This window comes from Carettochelys insculpta, chromosome 29, assembly GCF_033958435.1.
Source record: "Carettochelys insculpta isolate YL-2023 chromosome 29, ASM3395843v1, whole genome shotgun sequence".
NCBI classification, from domain to species: Eukaryota; Metazoa; Chordata; order Testudines; family Carettochelyidae; genus Carettochelys; species Carettochelys insculpta.
This window is the reverse complement of record NC_134165.1, coordinates 13,464,785-13,482,417: the sequence shown is the minus strand read 5'-3', so window position 1 is coordinate 13,482,417 and position 17,633 is coordinate 13,464,785. Positions and strand designations below refer to the sequence as shown.

The following is a 17,633-nucleotide window of genomic DNA, read 5'->3' as shown; positions in this document are numbered from 1 at the left end:
GGTTTTTTTGTGCGGGGAGCCCTAAGGAGCCCTGCCTTGGCGAAGGCCCATTCTATGACTGTCGGAAGGTGGCCAAGGAGGGTTCTTTGGGCCCTGCGCCTTCAGGGCCCTGGGGTCCAATTCCCCCTCAGCGTGCCACCGTGGGCCCCACCCACCAGCTGTCAGCATGCCACTTGGAGCCCTGCTACCTCTTTGCCCAGGCCTGGCATCCCCACAGCGCCTAGCACACTGGGGGCGCAGTTCATCCTGCCAGTCAACAAGTGTGTGTGTGGGGGGGGGGGGTGAACAAAGAAACGGGCGGCACAACAGCGGCTCATGTGCCAGGTGGGGCTCCCAGCCAAGCCACCCCACTCCTGTCAGTTGTGGTGTAGGCGCCCGGCCAGGCCGGAGAGCAGCCAGCCCGGGAAATTCCCAGGCCAGGTCCCCCTAGGCCCGCCAGCCACGTGTGGCCGAGGCCCAGGTCCTGCAGCCAGGGGGTGGAAGACAGACAAAGAGACGGAGCCCCGGGCTCTCCCCCGCCCAGCTCCCTCTCTCGCGGGGGGCGGGGAGGGAAGACCCCCCCGGCGACTTTCACATTTCCCGGGGACTCCCCCACGTGCTCGGGGGGAGGGCTGGTCAGCGTCGCCCAGCAGCAGCCCGCCCGCCCCACGCTCGCCTCCCGAAATGTTTTATTTAACACGCTGCTGTACCGGAAGAAGAAGCCATATTTCTGCCGAGCCGCCGCCAGCCCCAGCCCCGGCCGCGGCCAGCCCCTGGCCCTAGCCCGTCCCCGGCGCTGGCTGGGGGGGCAGCGCGCAGAGGGGGCGCTCTCACCCCGCCAGGCGGCGGCCGCGGCCCCTGTTGCGCCCAGGGCGCGGAGCGGCGCCTTTGGAGAGACGCTACGCGCGGCGCACGGCGCGCCTCGGCCGGGCGCGGGGCTGGCAGCCCGCGGGGGCAGGATCCGGCTCCTCCGGGCCCCGCGGCTCGGCGGCTGAGCCCCGGCCCGGAGCGGCGGAGATGCAGACAAAGGAGGCGGCGGGCCGAGGGGAGGAGGCGCCGAGGGGGGCCCGGGTTTGAGCCCCGCCGGGGGGGTGGCCCCGGCCGCTGAGCGAGCCCCGGGGGATGCAGCAGGAGGCGGGCTGCGGCGGGGCCCCAGCTCCGGCCGGGCCTTAGCAGAGCAGCCGGGGCCCCCTGCGCCCGGCGATGTGCCCCCTGGCGGCCGCCCCCCGTGGCCCCGCTGCGGCGGGCCAGAGCTAAGGGGTCCCCCTCCCGGGACCCCCACCCCGCCCCGCCCCAGCTCCCCGAGGCGCCGCCGCCGCCGCCGCCGGGCCGGGAGTAAATGATGTTCAAGTACCGGATCCGCATGTTCTTGAACGAGCTGAAGCTGCTGGTGCTGATGCGGCGGGGCCGGCCGGAGCCCGGGGGCGCGGGGGGCAGCGGCTGCGGCTGGCCCCCCTTCGCCGGCTGCTCGGCCCGCCAGGACGACGAGGCTGAGTACTACGGGGCGGGGGGCGAGCCCCGGCCCCGCAGCCTGGCTTTGGAGGAGAAGGAGCCCCGGCCGCAGCCCCCCGGCCAGCCGCCCCTGCAGCCCGGAGCCGGGGGGGCGCTGGACACCGTGTCGCGCAGCAGCAGCCTGGACAGCGGCATGAGGACCCCGCAGTGCCGGATCTGCTTCCAGGGGCCCGAGCAGGTCAGCGGGCGGTTCGCGGGCTGCGGGGAGGGGTACCGGGGTTACTAGGGGTAAGGGGTGTTGGGGTGACTGGGAGGGAGAGATGCCACGGGGGTCACTAGGGGGCGGGGTACCAGGAGGTTACTAGGGTTGAGGGTTACCAGGGTACCAGGAGGTTATTAGGGGTGAGGGTTGCCAGGGGTTACCAGGGATACAGGGTACCAGGAGGTTACAAGGGGTGAGGGTTGCCACGGGTTACTAGGGATACAGGGTACCAGGTGGTTTACTAAGATTGTGGGTGCCTGGAGAGTTACTACTTTGAGGGGTACCAGGGTGATAGGTACCAGGCAGCGATCCTGGGTGGAGGTGCTGGCGCTGCTGAGGGATTCCTCGGGGAAGGGCAGGCAGGATGGAGGGCATGGTGGGGGGAGGATGCCCCAGCTGCCCGATGGTGAGTGTGACCAGCAGGTCAGCGTGCAAAGGAATGCTAGGGAGTGAAGGTGCCAGGCGGGGCTGGGCTGTGGCCGGCTATCAGAAGTGTGCCAGGGTGTGAGCCAGAGTGGAGATAAAAATGTGTAGGAGGAGGTGTGAACATAAAGCTGGAACAGGGGTCAGTCAGATGCCAAGTGGCGAGAATGCCAGTGGACAAAGGGTTAGCAGAGCCCAGCGGTTGTGTGCCAGGCAGTGCCAGGTCTGGGCATCCTGGCGAGGGTGACACGGTCCGTGTGCCAAGCAGTGCCAGATCCATGGGCAAGGCAGTGCCAAGTCTGGGCATCATGTCAAAGGTGACAGCATCTCTGTGCCAGGCGGTGCCAGGTCTGGGCATCATGGCAAGGGGGCCAGGCTTATTCTGGGTCATTGAGTTGTTCTGGCCCCACTCTGACATGCCAAGGCCCATGCCAAGGTGGTCTGATTGGGCACTGTGGACTCTCCAGTTCACCGCAGGCACCGGGTGGTTTTCCCATGTGAGTAATACTTAGGCCCAACAGGTTAACCAGTAAGCCTGGTTATGGATAACCAGTAGGGCTGGAGCAACTCCCCCTGCCGCTGCTTCAGCCCCACATGGCCCCACGGAGCAGCCCTCCTACACAGTAGGCCAGGCCTGGGAGCACTGCAGGTGGGGGCTCTCCCTGCGACCATCCCCCACCCCCGTTTAATTGGTTAACCCATTAAACTCAGTGTTTGACCTCTTAACTAATGATCTCCTGCCACCCAGGCCAGAGGGGCACCAGCTGGGGGGCTGGAGGAGTGTAAGCTGTGGTGGCTGGAAGGCATGCAGAGAGGAAGTGTTGGTTGCATTTCAGAGCCAGGTGTGACCGTACGCAAGGCGGGTGCCCAGTTTGGCACTGAACTCACCATACCAAGCTGATGGGGGTGTCCCTCCTTTGGACCGTGGGGCGGACAGCTCGCTCCCTCCATCCCCACCTGTTGGACCCACGTCCAGCCGGCACCGGCCTGCCTGCGCTGGAGGAAGCCGGATATGTATGCTGGGATTTGGGAAATGTTAATTAATCCTCCCCCTTCGAGAGCAGCTGGCCGCCGTGCTCACTGCTCCCAACTCCCTGGCTTGGAAACCTTGTGCAGCCCAAGCTTGTGGTCCTGGTCCTGCTGGATCCCCTGCTGGGGAAGGAGGACTCCTGGATTTGAACAGGCCTGGGCTGCGGTGTCATGGAAGGAGCGAGGTCTTTCTAGGAACCACCAAGGCATGGTCAGGGCGAGGCAGGAGGGCCACGGCCCCTGGCTGGAGCTGGGCAGGTTAAAGGGGCAGAGAGGGCTGGGGACCCGTGGGGGTGATTGTCCTCCTCTCCCTCTTCTGGAGGGGCAGGGTGAGATATTTTCAGCTGGATCTTTGGAGAGCCTCACCCTGGGGAAGTCCGTGGGGCGTTTGAAGCCCTGTGGCTCTGAAGCGGGGATGGACGTGGGAACGTGGCCCTGAGGATCTTGGCTGACGTGATTTAGGGTTTTCACTGGGGAGCTTGGAGGGGGTATGTGGGATATTGACCAGGCCTGTTTGAAGCCAAAGCACCCGTAACTCTCTCCTAGCCGATCGGTGTCGTGGGGGAAGGTCAACGCCCCAGGTGAACGTGCAAGCGTGTTAGGTGGGATCATATCTCTGGTGGGGACACGGGGTAGGTGTGGCCCCCTGGGCCTACGCAAGCACATGGGTGTGTGCGTGTGAGCTTGCACGTGGGACTGGCCGTGTGCTCCCGTGGATGGAGACGTGTACACGGATGGATGCCCAGGCACACGCGTGTTGGTGCGCTCTTCCGTGCCTGTGGCTCTTTGGACCCCGGCGGCTTCTCCCTGCGTCACGCGGTGAGCACGAGCCACACAAGCCGGGTTGGTACGCTGCAAGGATCAGCGTTGGTTCCCGTTCTCCGCCTGGGCCGTAGGCAGGTGGGCCCACCCCTGCGGCTGCTTCCCAGGCCACCTGGCATGCTGCAGGGACAGATCGCTGACGGCTTCCTTGGCACCCGGGGCAGGTCACTCACCATGAGCGAATGTACAGCCAGGGGTGACCCTGACGTGGCGCAGAGCCCAAGGCCTCGCTGGGCCGCCCAGCTGGCATGGCCCTTTGCTCCCCACTCCCTGCACAGGGCTGACCCCCTTCCAGCCACAAGCCGCTGCATCTCCAGGCCAGCCTGTCGTGCCACAGGGCTTCCTAGCTTGCAGCTTAAGAAGCAGAAAAGCCACGTCCCTGGCCTGGATGGGCCAATCGGGGCTGTGAAGGGGCCAGTGTCACATGCCAGGGCCCCTGCCCCCCAGCCTGGAGACCCACTTCTCTGCACCCGGCCAGGTGGCATTTCTGGCCTCCTTAGGAGACAGGATTAGGAGTCGCCTTCATGCTGTGGGCCCCGGCTCTTAACCCCGATCAAAGGGGCTCACTCTGGCTGGGGGGGTGACAGTCCAGGCAGTGGGATGGGGTGGGGTTATCCCCCGAGTGTCTCCAAACCGAGCCAGGTTAATTCCTCCCCCATAGCTGTCTTCGGCAATCACCTCTGGGCTGCCTACAGCCATGGGGATTGGCGGGTCGCGTGCCAGGCTGGGACGCCCCCTCCCACCCGCCTGCCATCCTGGCTCATGTGGGCTGGGACACACAACAGACCCCCAGGGAACCACTCGTCCGCCTGCGCTTGCACCCACGGTGGGTCTTGTTATCACGGGGCCACTTCCCTCTTCTTTACCTCCCCTCCAGCCCCCCAGGCCTGGGGCTGGGCTGCCCATAGTGCCAGGAACCGGGGGGCTGGTCCCTCCGCCGGGTGGGGGAAGTAGGGCTTGCAGGAAGCCACCGGGGCTCTGCAAGGGCAAAGGCTGCTCCAGGCACAGTGGAAGCCAGTTGGCTCTGGGGTTTACCTCTCGCCACACCAGCCGTGTGCCTGTGCCCACCTCCTGGGAGTGGAGAGGCTGCCCCTGGCCTTCCCTGGCAGCTCATGCTGGAAATTAGATTACATAGAGAGATGCCACCTGAGGGCACTGCCAATGCTCCCCCCACCCCCTGCCTGGCACCTACCAGCCTGTGGGGTAACTACTAACAGGTGTGGCTGCTCAGCCCCCAGCATATGGCGAGTCCCCGCCCAGCGCTGCGACTCGGTTTCCCCCTCGGTGAAATGGGGGGCTGCGCTAGGAGGAGGCTGCAGAAAAGGGAGCAGCCCCAGGCCACAGAAGGTGGTTCTGGCCAGGGCCTAAGGGAGTGGGGGAGCCCAGGGGGCCCCTCCCCAGCTGTCCATAGTGGACAAAGCCTGGGCAGGGAGTGAGTCATCAGCCCAGCCAGGTGCCTGTTGAAATGGCACTTTAATTGGAGCCCTGTCGTGGCTCCAGGTATCAGATGAGACGTTCTCCAGCTTCACACGGGCTCCGTGGGTGGCCAGGCAGCATGGCCTAATGTTCAGAGTGGCCACAGGCTTTGCCAGAACTCGGAGATGGACTGGCCTCCAGCCACTGGTCCTACTGGCTAGGAAATTAATCTCCTGGAGTCCTGGATCCCAGCCCCCTGCTCTTTCTTCTTTCACTAGCCCCCACTCCTTTCCCAGAGCTGGGGAGAGAACCCAGGAGTCCTGGTTCCCAGCCCCCCAGCTCTAATTACAATCCCCCATTTCCCAGAGCTGGGGAGAGAACTCAGGAGTCCTGGCTCCTAGCCCCCTGCTCTTACTGCTAGCTCCCACGCTTTTCCCGGAGGTGAGGCAAGAACCCAGGAGTCCTGGCTCACATGTTCGTGCTTCAGCTCCTAAGCCTGAATCCCAGCATGTGTAGCCTCTTGTGTGGACCCCCATCCTGCTGGGGTGTGTTACAGCCCTTTGCCTGCCTGCTCTGGCTGCTGCGAGCTCTAGGGCACAGAGACAGCCTCTCGCTCTGGGTCTGCCCAGCGCCTGGCAGGATGGGTCCAAGGGCTGTCACCAGAGTGCGAATAAATAATCCTACCCAGTCCCTGACCTCTGGGCAGCGCATGTGACCAGGAGGCACTTACTGTGTGCTGGTGGGGGGGCATGGAGGCCGCCCTCATGCACTTCCTAGGCCTGACCTGGGGAGGAGGGGGAGGCATGTAGGTGGTCCTGACAGCTGCCCGGCCAAACTCAGGGGCGTGGGGCACCCAGGCTGGCCAGGCACAGCCATACCGGGCATCTTGGCAGTGCTTGTGGGCGGGGGGGACCAGGGCTATGCTGCTTGACCCAGTGGTGCTCCTGTGGGCATGGGTGGGGTGACACAGAGGTGAGGTTGGTGGGGTTTCCCTCTCCTGTGCACCGCTGCGGCCGAGGGTCAGGGAGGAGGGGTTTGGGGCGGAGAGGCCACTTACCTGGGCTCCTGGCTGGCCACATGGCAAGCCCCATCCCCAGCTGGCCACTCCCTTCCTGGTGTGCCGGCACCCTCCCTCCGGCTCACTGCCCCCGTTGGTGTCTCTGCTGTTCGGTGTCCCTCCTCTCTGCCCCTTTCCGTGTTGTGGAAAAGAGTGGGATTCCAGGCGCGTCCCCTTTCCCTGGGACAACCACACCCTGACCCGGCTTTAAGTTGAAACGAGAGGAGGATGCACACCAAGTGGGCTCACAGACAGACTGACAGACACAGGCACTTTTCTAAGATATCGATGTGTGCAGCTTCGCTGTACTATGGCAGTGCTTAGAGCCCCAGTCCTGGCCCAGCAGCCCATTATGTTATTTATTAGGACTATTATGGTAACGTCTAGAACCCCATTCCTGGCCCAGGACGCTGTTGATCTCAGCTCTGTATGCTGTTTATTGTGTGTATTATGGTAGTGCCTTTAGCCCCAGGCCTGGCCCAGGATCCATTCAGGCTTGGTGCTGTATGGTGTTTATTAAGTGTATTACAGTAATACCTAGAACCCCCGTTCTGGCCCAGCGCCCTGTTGATCTCAGGTCTGAATGCTATTTATTGTGTGTATTGCAGTAGTGCCTAGAACCCCAGTCCTGGCCTGGGACTCTTGGCTGAGGTGTGGGAGTCGCTCAGACACGTTCTCCGTGTGGTGGGGGTCTCCATCGTTCCCATGGAGGGAGGGGGCGATGCATCACTCTTCTCCAGGGATTCCCCGGCCCCTGATTAGCTCTCAGCTAAAAACAGGCTCAGCCCATATGCCAAACTTGGCAACTCTGACCCCGAACCCCCTCACTCCCCTCGAGCCCAGAGCAGACCTGCAGTGGGTCAGGACATTGGCGCGGGCGTTCGTTAATGGACAACGTCAGTGCAAACCATTTTGTTTGTCCCATGTGGCCTTAACAAGAGACCGGTGCTGCCCGTCCAAACTCCCCAGGGCCTAAACCTGCTGGGCACCGACTCCATTCTTGAGGGGCTGCTGGTTTTCATTTCTGCATTCACCGCCGGTGAACTCCCCCAAGAACTGCCCTCTTGCAAACAGGCTGCCATCTCCTCTTGCCCTGCATGGAGCTGAGCCAGCTACAGGGGGCGAGGGCTGGGAACCCAGGGGAAGGGTGGCCATTGTGAAAGAGATCATCTTGCCTGTCACACCATGGGCAAAAATAAAATGTCCCTTAGTTCTACAAAATACACTTTCCCAAAGCTACCTGTGCTGGCCAAGGAAGCCCTCACTCTGTATTCAGGCCTTGCACTCCATACAAGCTGGAGCAGCCTAAAGGCTGCTCTTATTTGTGCTCTGCTGCCCCCAGCCCCAGAGAGCCACGAATACCCAGAGTGCAATGCGCTCCAGCTATGGCTCACAACCACCCCCATGCCAGGGGCTGGAGTGTGGTATGCATGAACAGAGCCCTCAAGCCAGCTGTGGGGCCAGCCAGGCTGTTGTCTCCCTCCTAAAGGCCCTTTGAGCCATGCTGAGAATCCAGCCTCAAAAGCAGCTGTGCGGTTTGCAGCCTCCGAAGCTGCCTTGGGGCAGGGGAGGAAGCTGTAGGTGCCTCTCCACTGCCTGGTAGATGAAGTGGGTAAACCCCTGGCTGGAATCTGCAGGGGATCATGCAGTTTTGGCAGGAGGTGTCTCTAGAGAGCCAGGATTAAAGGCCTGCTGGGGAGAAGGGACCCAAGAGACTTAGACACTAGATGGGGCAGCTGGAGCAGGCCCCAGTGATCAGTGCCAGGGACTGGTGTGGGCCAGCCTGGTGGGGAGGGAGGCAAATCCCCCCTGCCCTTGTTGGGCCTGTTCTTTGCATCCAGCCAGGCTGGTGGGCGGGTGGGATGCTGGTGCCTGTGTGGGGTCAGCCAGCTGTGAAAGTGACAGAGCAGGAGCCACTGTGCGGTGAGCTCAGCGTGTGTGTCCTCTGCCGGATGGCACAGGGCTGGCGGGGAGAGGACCCTGGAGGGGGCCTGGTGTCCCTGCCACCTCCACCCTTCCAGCTGCATGGTCCTGGCACGGGCTGCCCCCGGGCAGAGGGGAGTTGGAGAAGGCGGCTGACGTGCACATCCCTGAAAGATGTCCAGAGGGGTGCAGACATCCAGGTGGTCATGGGCATGAGCGCGCACACACGTACACGCGCACACGCACACGCACACACGGTGCCATCCATGATGTGATGTGTAACAACACGCATGAATGCACATGTGCATATACCCACACAGAGCTCTATCCCAGACGCCCCATGTGACTAGACGGACAGACAGACAGACAGACACAGAGCTCTATCCCAGACGCCCTATGTGACTAGACGGACAGACAGACAGACAGACACACAGCTCTATCCCAGACGCCCTATGTGACCAGACGGACAGACAGACAGACAGACAGCTCTATCCCGGACGCCCCATGTGACTAGACGGACAGACAGACAGACAGACACACAGCTCTATCCCAGATGCCCTATGTGACCAGACGGACAGACAGACAGACAGACAGCTCTATCCCGGACGCCCCATGTGACTAGATGGACAGACAGTTCCATCCAGGACGTTCCAGGCAACTAGACAGACAGACAGACAGACTCGCGGTTCTGTCCAGGACACTCCATGTAAGTACAGCAGCTGTGCAGCCGGTCCCTGCGCTTGCGTTTCTGTTTTCAGGCTCTGGGGGGCCAGTGACCCCTCTAGCTGTTGCAGTGACTGAGGCCCCGCTGGGCTGTCTGCTGTCTGTGGGTCTGTCCCCAACCTCTGCGGCCTGGGCCAAGCCAGGTTCACCCAGCCGGCACTGTGCCACACAGACTGCAGCACCCCGGGCAGCTCGGTCTGGGGGCCTGGCTGAGGCTGAGGGTGGGGACAATGACTCCAGTCCTGCCAGCTCTGGGTCCCCCATGCTGGGGAGGGGACTGCACATCCCTGGATTATCCTGTCCATCGGGGAAGGGCCATCAGCCCTGGAGGGCACTCAGCGTGCTCTGTCCCTGCTGCAGGCGTCGGGCATTCGAGCTGAGGAGCGTTGCCCTTTACCAATCACACCTGGCCCTGCTGTGCAGCCAGTGTGCCCAGGGCTGGTTCCCTGGTGCAGGGGAGTAGGGGTGGGGGGCATAGCCTTGAGCAGAGAGTCTGCTGAAATGGCACAAAAGCAAAGAAGCTAATTAGGGGAGGCAGAGGGGGCAAGAGGGGGCTGCTGGTGGGGACGGGAGGGCAGCAGGGAGAAGGCAGAGCTGCTGACCGGGTCTGTCTGTTACTAGCTGCCAAGCGTGGGAAGGAAAAGCCAAGGGGTTCCCGCTACCCGGCAAGGGCAGAGCCCAGGGTTCCATCCGTGCTGGTGCTCAAGGCAGCTGCCAGCATGTGGAAGAGCCCCTGGGGAAGCTCCTCAGAAGTGGGACTTGTCCTCTCCGTTTCCTGGCACAGCCAGCACAGGTCCCTCTCCGCCCTGCAGAGCTGGGGCCGGTCCCACCGTCGGCCCAGCCTCTGGAGCTCCCACGGGGGCCAGCGTCTGCAGTCCGATGTGTGGAGCTGGGGTGGGATCCTGGGGGCACCATCACGCCGCTCACCCCCCACCCCACATGGCGCGGGAGGGGCCGGCCGGGATATTGGACCCAAAAGGGACAGATGGGGAAAAAAGAACTTTGGCAGAACTGGATGGGGCCGGGAGTGACGTTGTAGGGGCTTCACCCTGACCCTCTGGGCACTGGCTCAGGGAGAGACAGAGATGGGCAGGGTGAAACTCCCTCATTATCCATCCCTGTACAAGCTACCTACCCATCCGTCCATCCCCACACACCCCATCCGTCCATCCCCACACACCTCTTCTGTCTGTGTATTTATCTATCTATCCATCCATCCATCCCCGTACTATCTATCTATTCATCTATCTCCACACACCCTATCTGTCTATCCATCCATCCATGCCTCCCACACACCTGATCTGTCTGTCTGTCATGCCACCTCCGTGGTATCTAAGCACTGGTTTGCTGTTGCTGTAAAGCTGTTGGCTAGCCCCGTGTTGGGCAGGACGGGGCGGGGCAGGGCTGTGACCCCCGCTGACGGGAATTGCCCACGCTCCTCTGGCCGGGAGTCTCCATGATGCGTGGTTAGTGCTTCTTGTCAGGAGGCATGAAATATTTATGCTAATTGCTGCCCCCATCAGCGCATTAAGCCGCTGAGGCTAAGAAACCACTGTTAAAATGTTAGCAGCCTAATGGAGCGTGGCTCTTCCTAGGTTCTGGCTGGCACTGCCCGGTGTCCATGTGGAGGGCATTGGCTCGTAGGGCTGGATGGCCTGAGCTGCTCGGCCGGTGGCCGGGCTGGGGGTGTCACAGGCTGCAGCCTTCCCCCGGCAGCCTGCCAGCTCCTAACCTCAGGGCCTGTTTCCTTCCCAGGGGGAGCTGCTGAGTCCGTGCCGCTGCGACGGGTCTGTCCGGTGCACGCATCAGCCCTGCCTGATTCGCTGGATCAGCGAGAGGGGTTCCTGGAGCTGCGAGCTGTGCTACTTCAAATACCAGGTGTTAGCCATCAGCACAAAGAACCCCCTGCAGGTGAGTCGGGGGAAGCCCGGCAGGATGGCCCACGGAGCCGTGTCTGCCGAAACGTGGGCGGCACATGCTCTGACGCGCACACAGATCAACACGCCCAGGCGCACCGGCTGGCACACGGGTAAAGCAGACAAAGCCCATGCTCTGCCATGTGTGCACACCCTGACCCAGAGGTACAGACCTCTCTTACAGCTCTGTGGGTGCCTCTCAGCCCCCTCCATCCTCGAGTCCGGTCCCCTGCCCTTACGGCAGGGCCAGCCACCATCTACATCACCCCGGTCAGGTGTTTTTCCAACCTGCTCTCAGTTTTCTCCAGCACTGGAGATTCCTCAGCCTCCCCAGGCAATTTATCCCTGCGCCTAATCGCCCTGACAGCTAGGAAATTCCTAATGTCCAACCGCAACCTCCTGGGCTGCAGTTGAAGCCCATTGCTCCTTGTCCTGTCCTCAGAGGTTGAGAATAGCTTCTCTCTCTCCTCCTTTTAACAACTTTTTAGGTACTTGAAAGTTGTTCTCATGTCCCCTCTTGGTCGTCTTTTTTCCAAACTGAACAAACCCAGTTCTTTTAGTCGTCTCTTGCAGGTCCTGTTTTTTAAGACCTTTAATCGTTCTTGTTGCTCTTCTCTGGACCTTCTCCGATTTCTCCACATCTTTCTGGAGTATCTTTCATCTCCCACATGCATTGGCAGCGGCTTGCCTTCCCCAGGTCCCTAACGGCTGAGATTCCCTCCCCTCACTGCAGCCCCAGCTCCCTGCAGCCCCCAGATCCCTTGTTGTCTCTGGTCCGACGGCAGGCCCATCAACTGCGGAGACAGAGCAGGGGGGTAATTGCTCAGGGGCCTGGCGTGATCGATCTTTCTACCATGCCGTCCTGAGGGCTGGGAGCGGGGAGACGCCAGTGCTATGCTCTGGACCACACTAAGGGCTGACTGTCCTTAGCCCCGACCCTTCCGCCCAAGACTCCACCCCTTTCAGGGTGCATAGCAGCTTCCCCCTCCCCCCCACAGGGTTCCCTCTGATGTATTCCATCTGGGGCAGAATAAATTTTCTTATGCGCACCCAGGCGTGTGCCAGTGTGCACCACCAGTAGAAATACGCTGCCGGCTGCAGGCGACCATCCCGCCCTTGGCCGTCAGTGGCTGTCGTTCCCAGTGTGCTGCTGTGTGATGGGGTGGGGGGTGCGTGTGTGAGAGTCAGGCTGGGTGTGTGTGTGTGTGTGTGTGTGTGACGGGCAGAGCAGCTCACAGCGGCTGGGGGTGACCCCCTGGGGCTGTAACCTAAGCTGGCAGGTAACACCTCTGCCCTGGACCAAGAGCAGGGAGGAGCCCAGCTGGGGTTTGAATGGGAGGCGGCTGTTGGACACTGGGGGGAGAGGGAGTGGGAAGGCAGCCAGCCAGGGCTGAAGGGAGGCTGGACCCCAGCTGGGGCACCCCTGGGCTCCTCTCCCCAAGACGGGTTGGAATGACTGTCTCTGCCGGCTGTACTGACATCACTGCACCGCGCCGTGTCTCTGTCGACTTCCCATTCTACCTGCTGAGCGAGAGTCATTCCTGCCTGCGGGTGAGGCGCGGTGCTTAGGGACCCCGGGTACCCCATTCCACACTGCCACCCACTGGCCCCCCAGCCCCTGGAGGTGTCTCTGTAGCCCACAGTCCCCAGCTCCCATTCTTCCATCCCCCACGTCCTTAGGCTGCTTTGGTTCCCACCCCCGTGCCGTGCCCAGCCTTCTGTGATGCCCCCATAGCATCCCGGCCCTGGTGTAATCCCTCCTGGCGCCTTCTTCCCTTGCAGTGGCAGGCGATTTCCCTGACGGTCATCGAGAAGGTGCAGATCGCCGCCATCATCCTGGGCTCCCTCTTTCTCATCGCCAGCATCTCCTGGCTCATCTGGTCGTCCCTCAGCCCTTCGGCCAAGTGGCAGCGGCAGGACCTGCTCTTCCAGATCTGCTACGGCATGTACGGCTTCATGGACATCGTCTGCATAGGTGAGAGCAGTGGAGCCAACAGCCATCGCGGGCCTCTGGGGCGGGCGCGATCAAGGGGAAAGGGGCGGGGCCTGTGGTGGAGGGGCGGGGCCTGTGGGAAAGAGGGTGGGGCCCAGGACAGTCAGTCCTTAGCGACACCCAGACCACGGTGCTGCACCAGGCTGGGTTTGGCAGTGTGGCTCCATAGACAGAGCACTCGTCTGAGACTCAGGCGAACCTCACTCAGTACCTGACTCTGCCACTGCTTTGCTGGGTAACCTTGGGCAAGTCACTTCCTGGCTCTGTGCCTCAGTTTCCCCACTTCTTCTCCATAAGACTGTAAGCTCATCAGGGCAGGGGCTGGCTCTTGTACGTACAGCTCCTAGCAGAACGGGGTTGGGACTGGGATCTCGAGAGACTAGTAGCATACAACCAAGAAGCCAGGCAGGTGTCAGTGGCAACAAAGTCCCACCTGGTTGCTGGGACCCTTGTTATTTAAAAACAAATCAAATGGAGACGGGCCTGGTTGGAGTTGGCAATATCTATGGTCTGGCAGGGTTGGGAGGGTTGTAGGGGGAGCCTGGATGCCTTGGGCGAGGGAGCCCGGCAGGGCTTGTGTTCCTGGCCAGATGCTACAGCCGACTAGAGCCAGCTTCCCTGGGGCTGGGGCTGCACCCAGGGCCCCCAGGGCCAGGACCATGCTGGGGCTGCCTACAGGGCTGGGGCAGTGTCTGGCACCCCAGCCGCAGCTGGAGCTGGCCTCTGCCTCACCAACAGCGCCCGCTGGTCTGAGGCCGCGCCAGCAGCCTGGTCAGGGTGGAGTTGGCACCCACAGCGCCATGACCATCCAGAGCCGGCACTCACGGGGCCAGGGCCATGTCTAGCAGTCTGGCCAGGGCTGGAGCCAGCCTCCAGGGCTGGCTGCCTGAGGTGGCCGGGCCAGTGTCAGCCCAGGAGAAGCCAGCTCCTGGCAGGAGGTAAGGGCAGCCTGGAGCTGGAGGTCTGGGGGAATAAAGACGAGTTAGCATCACAGAGGGGCGGCAGACTGGGTGGCTGGAGCAGGGGGACCTCCCTTCATCCAGCAAATTCCCTAGTTCAGGAGCAGTCAGGTCCAGAGGGTGCCAATCAAAGCAGATGCAACCTGTCCCTGAGTTAGGAAATGCAGGAGGCACGAATCCCAGCAAACAGGCAGTGTCTGGCGAGAGCGAAACAGGAAATGCTGCTTCGAAAAGTTCCGAAGTGTTCAGTCTTTCCCCAAGCACGAGCAGTTTACAGGAACAGATCCTGACAGAATCGGGAATAATTGTTACTAGATTCCCTAACAAGGTAGAAGAATAATAGAAAATAATAAAAGGTGATGATTACAGTGAATAATTATTATTAAATAGAATGACAAGGTAGGCTAATGAGTAGAAAATCATAAAAATGCAATGGTTACAGTTTACTAATATAAAGTCATTAACTAGTGTAATTAATCAACGATGACGATGGCTGAGAGTCTAGTACAATAGTCATAGATAATAGCAATAATTGTATTGCAATAATCTAATATTAAAATAACGAATAGCTCCGTTTGTAAGTAATAAGCTAAAATAATAAATGGGTACAATGTCAGTTATATTTTTACAAGGGAATTCTCATCATAACTCTCTGGCATGACCCACTAGTAAAATAATTGTAATGAAAGAATACTTAAATTTTGGTAATATTATGATAAAATGCTTAACAGCATAATTAATAGGGAGAAGTAAAAATAACAATGATTAATCAGCCCATGCTGAGGGGGTTAGTTGTTTATATTGCCGTTAATGTCTGTGGGCCCCGGCTGAGACTATTGGGGGCCCCACTCTGCTGGCTGCTGTACGTACATGTGGCGCGAGAGTATCCCTGAGTCAGAGAACTTACAGTCTATGGAGGTGGTGGGTGGCAGGGGAAACTGAGGCACAGAGCCACGTCCTCAGTCTGAAGGATGCGCATCTGCAGCCTCCCGAGCCAGGGCCTGTTTCTCCATTGCCCTGGTCCTGCAGGCTGGGGCACGGCAGATGTAAACTGCCATCAGGCTGCAGGGAGGTGGCCGCGGTGGGAAAGGCTGCGCAGCGTGCAGGGCAAGGGAGAATCAGCCCATAAGGGGGCGCTCGTTTCCCCTGGACCACCGTGCACTCCACACACTTGACACTTCTCCCGCCTCTGGGGGGCTGCCGGGGGGGGCGTGGGGGGCTGCAGAACCTCTGAGCGTGGCCTGCTGCTGCCAGCAAAACAGGAGACAGCAACCCTACAGTAAACAAAGCAGCGTTGTGCAGACCCACCCAGGGGGGACCCTGCAATAACAGACCAGTACACAGTGCCTCAGTGCTCCTACAATCACAGGCCAGCCTGCCGTGATAACAGGCTCAGACCCAGAGCTCCTGAGCCGCCGAGACCCTCCAAAGCCCCCTCCGACGTCCCCCCGCCTCTCTGTTCTGAGCCTTTCCAGGGCGCAGGGAACCGGCCTGCCCTGGCGGGATGGCAGGACCTTGGAGCTCGTGTGCCTGGCAGGGGGAAGGTCTGTGTACCCACACACCCATCTACCCCCTGACACCCCATTCAGGCACAGGGACTCCAGCCGTGGGAGCAGTATGCACCCCCCGTCCAAAAATGCACCCCTCAACTTCCGAGCCTGGCCTGTGCCTCTTTGAGTGAGTCGCCGTGGTGACGGGCCCGGTCCCCTCAGTAGCTTCCCTCCCGCCAACATCTGGCCTCCCCAGCCCTTCCCCCATGAGCCCATGGGGTCACTGAATCACAGAATCGTAGGGCAGGAAGGGACCTCAGGAGGTCGTGGAGTCCAGGCCCCTGCCCAAAGCAGGATCAACCCCCACTGAGTCGTCCCAGGCAGGGCTGCGTCAAGCCGGGATTTAACAAACCTCTAGGGGTGGAGAATCCACCACCTCTCTCGGCAACGCATTCCAGCGCTTCACCACCCGCCTGGTGAAGTAGTTTTTCCTAATATCCAACGTGCACCTCTCCCTTTGCAACGTCAGACCATTGCTCCTTGTTCTGCCGTCTGACACCCCTGAGAACAGCTTCTCACCCTCCTCTTCAGAGCTCCCCTTCAGGAAGTTGAAGGCTGCTCTTAAATCACCCCTCAGTCTTCTCTTCTGTAAACTAAACAAGCCCAAATTCCTCAGCTTCTCCTCATAGGTCTTGTGCTCCAGCCCCTGAATCATTTTTGTTGCCCTCCACTCAACCTGCTCCAGCAAATCCACATACTGGGGGGCCCAAAACTGGACACAGTATTCCAGATGTGGCCTCACCGGTGCCGAATAGAGAGGAACAACCACTTCTCTAGATCTGCTCCAAATTCTCCTCCTAATGCACCCTAATATGCCGTTAGCCTTCTTGGCTACAAGGGCGCCCTGTGTACTCATATCCAGCCTTTCATCCACCATAAACCCCAGGTCCCTTTCCGTCGTACTGCTGCTGCGCCAGTCGGTCCCCAGCCTATAACAATGCTTGGGATTCTTCCGCCCCAGGTGCAGGACTCTGCACTTCTCCTTGTTCCACGGAGGTGGAGGGGAAGAAGGGGCCGATTCTGACTGGCATCCGTAGCGCCCAGTCCTGGCACCCCTTCCAGAGCCCCGTTGGCGCGAGTGATTTCCAAGTCTTGGCCGGCCGCCATTGGAGGGGGGTCTCACCTTCTCCCCCGACTTCTCTCCCCCAGGGCTCATCATCCACGAGGGCTCCTCGGTGTACCGAATATTTAAGCGGTGGCAGGCAGTGAACCAACAGTGGAAAGTGCTGAACTATGACAAGGCCAAGGACCTGGAGGAGACTGTGGGCGGGGCAGCGGCCAAGGCCGGGGCCAGGAATTCACGGACGAACCCCTCCGCTGGGAGCGAGAGGAACCCCCGGCGGGGGCAGCGGGTTAGGACTATTTTGAACCATCACTGTGGCTACCCCCTCCTGCACATCCTCAGCCACCTGCGGCCAAACGAGCACCGCGGCAGCTCCGGCGCCGGCCGGGAGGTGGTCATGAGGGTGACGACGGTATAGCGCCATCGCGCGGCGTGGGGCTGGCACGACGAACGCTCCGGAGAGCCGCTCCTGCAGGGGGGAGGGCCTCCGTGCTGGGGAAGGGCGCCAGTGTTCTCCTGCCCTCTCCTGCCCCGGCCTGCACCCTGCTAACCTCCCATCAATGTGAAAATTCCTGCAGGGGGTGGGAAGGGACCGGGCTGGCCCCTTCCTGCTGGCTTCCCTTGCAACCCTTCCCTGATTTCGGGGATGGGAGAAGATGGTTATCAAGCCGGCCGGCTCCCCGCAGCGACGCCTGATCCAGGGGGCCGGGAATGAACGTGCTTACCTCATCGTGGGTCAAACACCAATCCAATCAGCTCCCCACCCCCCGGCCCGACTCTCTGCCCCTCCGGAGGCGAGTCTCCAGCCGGCTGGAAAGGTTCTGAACGCCTCGTCCCCCCAAAAGGTGCAATAAACACATTTCTAAAGCAAAACGGGATCCGGCAATAAGATACCTGTACATTTCCTCTTGAATCTAATGCATGAGAATCTGTCTCCCCTTTCCCCATCTCTCCTGTTGTGGGAGGGTAAAGAACCATTTATATGCAAACGATTGACTCCAAATCCATCTCTCTCTCTCTCGCTTTCTTTAAAACCCACAAGGTTTCCAGCTGGGATTTCTCTGAC

The 17,633-nt window shown here is 60.8% G+C and overlaps 1 protein-coding gene across 1 annotated transcript; it reads left to right on the top strand.

The window, feature by feature from the left end:
- Positions 1–707: 707 nt before the first annotated feature.
- Positions 708–17,550, top strand: MARCHF9 (membrane associated ring-CH-type finger 9). Its single transcript, XM_074979929.1, has 4 exons — positions 708–1,669; positions 10,842–10,997; positions 12,785–12,977; positions 16,654–17,550. The coding sequence occupies exons 1-4, from the start codon at positions 1,319–1,321 to the stop codon at positions 16,983–16,985; spliced, it is 1,032 nt and encodes a 343-aa protein (XP_074836030.1). The 5' UTR covers positions 708–1,318; the 3' UTR covers positions 16,986–17,550.
- Positions 17,551–17,633: the final 83 nt, after the last annotated feature.

What these genes read in the sequence shown, in the direction of transcription:
- MARCHF9 (XM_074979929.1), top strand. Translation starts at nt 1,319, where the DNA reads ATGATGTTCAAGTACCGGATCCGCATGTTCTTGAACGAGCTGAAGCTG. An exon ending in GCTTCCAGGGGCCCGAGCAG is followed by an intron (nt 1,670 to 10,841) that starts GTCAGCGGGCGG and finishes TTTCCTTCCCAG; the next exon opens with GGGGAGCTGCTGAGTCCGTG. An exon ending in GCACAAAGAACCCCCTGCAG is followed by an intron (nt 10,998 to 12,784) that starts GTGAGTCGGGGG and finishes CTTCCCTTGCAG; the next exon opens with TGGCAGGCGATTTCCCTGAC.